The sequence below is a fragment of the Carassius carassius genome, chromosome 23, assembly GCF_963082965.1.
Source record: "Carassius carassius chromosome 23, fCarCar2.1, whole genome shotgun sequence".
Classification (NCBI taxonomy): domain Eukaryota; kingdom Metazoa; phylum Chordata; class Actinopteri; order Cypriniformes; family Cyprinidae; genus Carassius; species Carassius carassius.
Window position 1 is genome coordinate 4,878,827 of NC_081777.1, and position 5,672 is coordinate 4,884,498.

General features: G+C 34.2%; 1 protein-coding gene across 7 annotated transcripts; it reads left to right on the top strand.

The window, feature by feature from the left end:
* Positions 1-371: 371 nt before the first annotated feature.
* On the top strand, positions 372-5,375 carry LOC132101859 (uncharacterized). Of its 7 annotated transcripts, XR_009423220.1 has the most exons (6): positions 372-588; positions 2,447-2,508; positions 2,707-2,773; positions 3,683-3,775; positions 4,295-4,380; positions 4,914-5,375. XR_009423220.1 is itself a non-coding variant. In XM_059507077.1 (5 exons), the coding sequence occupies exons 2-5, from the start codon at positions 2,468-2,470 to the stop codon at positions 5,229-5,231; spliced, it is 519 nt and encodes a 172-aa protein (XP_059363060.1). In that variant the 5' UTR covers positions 372-588; positions 2,447-2,467; the 3' UTR covers positions 5,232-5,375. The 7 variants fall into 7 exon arrangements, 4 of the variants coding, with proteins under 4 accessions (XP_059363060.1, XP_059363064.1, XP_059363063.1 ...); XR_009423221.1 differs by lacking the exon at positions 2,707-2,773; XM_059507077.1 differs by lacking the exon at positions 4,295-4,380.
* Positions 5,376-5,672: the final 297 nt, after the last annotated feature.

Below are 5,672 nucleotides of genomic sequence, written 5' to 3' on the forward strand. Positions count from 1 at the left end.
CTATCTCCATTGAGGGTCATTTAAAAAGAAATATTTGTTTATATGTTTTAATAATAACAAATTATTTGGATCTTTAAAAGCATTACATTGACTTTTTACAATTTATCTTAATCATAAAAAATAATAAAACAAATAAGATCATTGGAGTATGCTAAGAAAATACTACTTCAGTCTTTGTTCAAAATTTCATGTTTAATTTTATCTGTTACTTTCCATGTTTATTTTAAGTGTATTATGGTAAAATAAATAGTAAATAATTTCAATCTGATGGGATTATAAATATATATATATACACTCAAAAAAAATGAAATCTGGGCGTTGTTCGATAAAAAAATAGAGCATTTTGAAACAAATAAAATTAATAAGTTTAAGGGATGTACACAATTATTTTAAATCAGTCTGAACTAAATCCATACAACCTTAAAATAGCTCAATTCATTTGTGTCGAAACAACGAAAAATAATGATTTGAGTCAAACTACTACTTTTGCGCATGCGCTGATGACAGGAAATCCACGTGACCTCGTCAGTTGCCGCGGGCGCCATTAATGTGGTGGAGTCCAGTCCATGGTGGAATGCTGTAGAATTGGTAAGTTTAAAAATCATTTATAATCTTTGTCTGCATTGTGATGATAGAGAGTAAAACTATTTAAATCAGTCAGAATTCAACATTAAGCGGATATTTGACCACTTATTGGAATATTTGAACCACTATATTAGTCACATGTTCATACTCGATAAAAACATAGTAAATCGATATAAACGCCTGCATGTATGTACATAATTTAACATTAATCCGGTAGCTGCTTAGTTCTAATTCCTGTTGCAAGCGTTATTTTACTAGATTGTTTGAGTTAACGTACTGTATGTGTTGCTTCTGTACAAGTAAAGACGAGAACACTGCGAATTAATGTAAAAACGAATTAACAAACAATGATGTCAACGTAAATACAATTATATGCTTGATGTAAATCAACAAGCAGCCAGGCGGCGTGGAATACAGTATAGAGCACGTGCGCTTTAGGTCTGTGTCATTTGACTATGATCGCACAGGATTAGAGTTGTGACGTTCGTGAACGAACCGATTCTTTTGAACGGCTCATAAACATGAACGATGGGAGCCGAGTCGCGGCTGGAGGGGAGCTGTTCTTTCCGACGTTCTTTTTTTCTATGCGTGTTTCACACAGATGCACACAAATGAGCTCCTCCGCGAGACAGAACAGTTATAGTGGGAGGGGCGCACCCAGCGCAGACCAACCCTTTATAGCGTGATGATATTAGTTATTAGTTGTGCATGTTCATTGCAGCCCACTTTGTTATTGTTCATTGACTTGAAGGGGCTGTTGTCCTATTTGCAAAGTTTACAGTAGTAATAGTATGTAGTATGTAGACATTTCCATTTTATTTATTCTAATTTTATCTACTTTAAATATTTTTGTTTTCTATCAAAATGTTCTTGTGTGATAACAATGTTCTTGTGTGGAAGTGTTTGTAGTTAAAGCTGTTTTGCACAGAAATTCATTGCAGCCGGCTTTGTTTTTGATGTTTATTTGAGTAACGTTAGGTATTGTATGAATAACATAAGTCAACGTAGCTTTACACACACACACACACACACTTTGTACTAAAGGTAAATCCAAAATAGTGATGTCACTGTCTAAGCAGAGGGATTGGTGCAACCCTATGGAATATAGTCCACACATGACAAATGAGGTAATAATCAATATTTCAGAATAATTCAAACTCAGATATTGGTGTGTGATATCTGAGTTTTAATTATTTGACTAAAAATCTCACCTCATCATTCCTCCCAGTGATTATTTCCAGGATAAACTGAGATGCCCCCAAGCTGGCTTCTTAAAAGCAACAGCGTTCTTTTGAACGGCTCTTTGAAAGGAACGGATCGCGAAGATCCGGATCCCCTCAAAGAGCCATAAATCCCATCACTACACAGGTTTGGGTGCACGCGTTGTAATTTTGCACAGATGAATACTGTGACCGTAAGTGATTCCCTCACTCCTGTTACATGTTCAAATTCGTTATGTTTTATAGTTATGATCTTAAACGTGATATTTATACTTTAAACTTATCACTGTGTGTTGTAATTGCTACTGCACATTATTGTACGTTGTATTGTTACAGTTGCTGTAATTAAATGAGCAAGATTTAAAGACAATTTGATATTTGTTTGTATGAAATATAATGATCGAAACTTCTCTTCTGGGCAGCATTTAAATTTTATATTGATTTCAGTTATAATGCATATTGCACAGGAAAATGCGACATTAATCAGCTTCGGTTTCGTCGGTAGAGCAGGATCGCCCGTTTTCTTCAGAATTGTTTTGTGTTTGTACGTATATATAGTTTTACTGTTGCTGAGCATGTAATAGGTGAAACATCTGTACAAGTACACTGCAAATTTATGTAAACATTGTTTTATTTTACAGGTTTTTACAAGAGCTCATTAAATGGCATCATATGCTTGGGTTATAGTCTACTTTTTCACATGGTAAGTTGTATTAAGTAATGTTCTTAAATGGGTTAAGAAAAATGGCTCATTATTACTGTAATAAAATAAAGGAAAATTTAAAGTGTTTTATTAGTGTGTGCTTGGAAATACCTAATGTTTCGATAACCAACATAGAAATGGATAATGTAATTTTCTGATTTCATAAAATTTGATAGTTATTTTACTAGATCGTTTCAGTTATAAAATTAGCCATTTCATTCAGGCAACTGCTGCTGAGCAATCTGTAGGAGATTTCTCTGTTCAGGTAAAGAGGAGAACACTACAAATGTATGTAAAAATGATTTTTATATATATTTATTTTACAGGTTTTACAAGAGCAATAAACAGCATCCCATGTTTGGGCTTTAGTAAACTTTTTCATGTGGTAAGTTGTATTAGTGATGTTCTTAAAGGGTTAGTTCAGCCAAAAATGAAAATTATGTCATTAATTACTTACCCTCATGTCGTCCCCAATCCGTAAGACTTTCGGTCATTTTTGGAACACAAATTAAGATCTTTTTGATGAATTCTGAAAGATTTCTGTCCTTTCATGAACAGCGACACAACTGAGACTTTGATGCTTTAACAAGTTGGATGTTGGAAAGTATGATGAACAGATTTAATTTAGGCTTTTACTTGCATATAAACATTGATCAGCAAACATAAACAGAAGGTCAACTGAACCTGCTTGATGCCCAAAAACAGAAGCTCAAACGTGCTGCTTAACGAGAATGAACCTCATTGGTTCTCGCATGTCAAACAAACATGCTTGAGCTTCCATTCACCACAACTGATGTGCGAGTTGATGGATGTTTATATGTGAATAAATCCCAAATTAAATTGGTTCATAATATAAAGCGAGTCTTCAGAAAAATGTGACTAAACCACTCAATTTATATGGATTCGTTTTATGATCTCTTTATATACTTCTTGAAGTATCAAAGTCTCAGTTGCATAGCTGTTTATGGAGGGACAGAAAACTTTCAGAATTCATCAAAAAAAAATCTTCATTTGTGATCCAAAGATGAACGAATGTCTTCGAGCATGACACGAGGGTGAGTAATTAATGATAGAATTTTTGGTTGAACTTTCATACAGATTGTATGTCCTGTTATACTTGGTTATTGATATGCTATGGTCAAATAATCAATGTTTTTGTGCCTTTTTTTTACAGAATAACAGCATAGACATGGAAAGAGAATGCATCCTCAAAGCACTGTGTGTATACTTAAAGAAGGACCATCTACAGCTGTTCAAGGAGTACAATGTAAGCAACTGCTTTTCTCTTCTTCACTTTCATGTTTACGTTATGTTTTGTACGCTTGTTACAGGTTTCATATGTTTACTATGGGGTGCAACGGTTCTCTTTAAAAAATCGAACCGTACCGTTCTCTTCTTACGGTTCGGCACGCACTTGCACCGTGGTCCACCTCGAATGACGATGCATCTGTAGGCTAATATGGTTTGTTTAAAATAACAACGTGGGAAAACAGACAGAGCTCATATAAATGTATGTTTCAGTCGATGGCTGTGCATTCTGGCTTTCCAAAACGTTATAACAACGATAATCAAAAAGCGTGGACAAAACAGTTACTCTTTGTAAACTTTGTTCAATGCGAGTGCCGTATGCTGCTCTAACGTCCAGACATGAACGCTGTTGCTATCTTTGTTTAAACTAAACTTATTTAAGCCTTGCTAACTTAAACATTCAAGAGCAAGACGCAAAAGAGAACCGTGAGATGGTTTGTGAGTGCGCTCATCCAAAGCACGCACATGCTTTTTTCAGAAAACGTGCAAAAACTGAGTTCTCTTTCAAGTCTTGTGCTTCAGAGGCCAAATTCATACAAAAATTATATCAATATGCCCATCTTGGTGAGCAAACAAGGTCTGTTATGTCTTAAGTGAAGTTTTATTAAAAGAGAAAGACATTGTATGTGTAACAGTATGTACTGGATCGTGAAAAAAACTATTCTCGCTGCCTGTGTTTTTAATGTTAAATCACACAAGAAATGACAAAGAAATTACTAACTGCTCTTGACTGAATAGCTTATGTTACTTCAATAATGATTAATCTTTCATTAATTCAATAAAGATAATATGCAGTGTTATTTTATATTTTATTTTCTGTACCTAAAAAAAAAACTACTGTTAGATATCTGAAAAAACTGAAAACCACTGTTTATTTTATTATATAATTTGTAATGTTGCTTGTAGTTTGATTATTTGTTCTTTTCTTAATTTTTATTTTACAGTAGTCCTATTTTCCCTGAACATAGCACATACTGAACCGTACTGTGATACGAACCAAACCATGAGCATTTTGAACTGTTGCACCCCTAATGTTTACTGTCATTAATAAATATTGTTGTTTTACACACGAAACACATTTTATTTGTCTTGCCCAGGATTGCGACTGGATGAATGCTAAAGAAGCCATAGAGCAGATGGTAATGGGGATCTACATCGTCCAATCCACAGGACACCAACCAGGAGATAAACCTGTGGACGTTGGTATCCTGATTGAAGGGACAGAGGTTCTCTGTTCTTTGAAGAACGTAGCTGTAGCAGTGACCATGCTGTTTGGACTTACTTACGCCTTGAACCACAGCTACCCACAAGAACTCAAGGCAATATTTGAGGTCTTCCAGAAAGTGTTCTTTATCTTGGATGGACAAAAACTTTCACCAAAGGTACAAGCCCCCAAGAACAAGATACTGGAGTAAGTTACCTTATGTGTGTATTCTCAAAAGACTAAATCTTGACTCAAGAAGGTATTAGCTGTGCATATTCATTGAAATATCAGTATTGTTCATCTTGGATTATATTTTTTTGTATTTTTTCACCTGAAAATTTGCCTTGAAATAAGAATAAAGAGAAACTTGTGACATTCACTTTGAGAACATTTTATTTGTGCATTAAATTACATTTTGATAGACATGTCAATAAGTGTACAATTAACTTAACGGTAGTAGTTGACAAAATATTTCTGGTTTTCTAAATTAAGTGATTAAGATTAATTGGCTCAACAAGATTAAATAGTTTACAGATAAATTCCGAAATATGATTCAAATGAAAATGATTTGATCTTGTTGGTTCAAAATGAATTTTGCTCTTGGGTTCCATTTGCCTAAATTAAATTGAGACAACACCATTCAAATATGTGG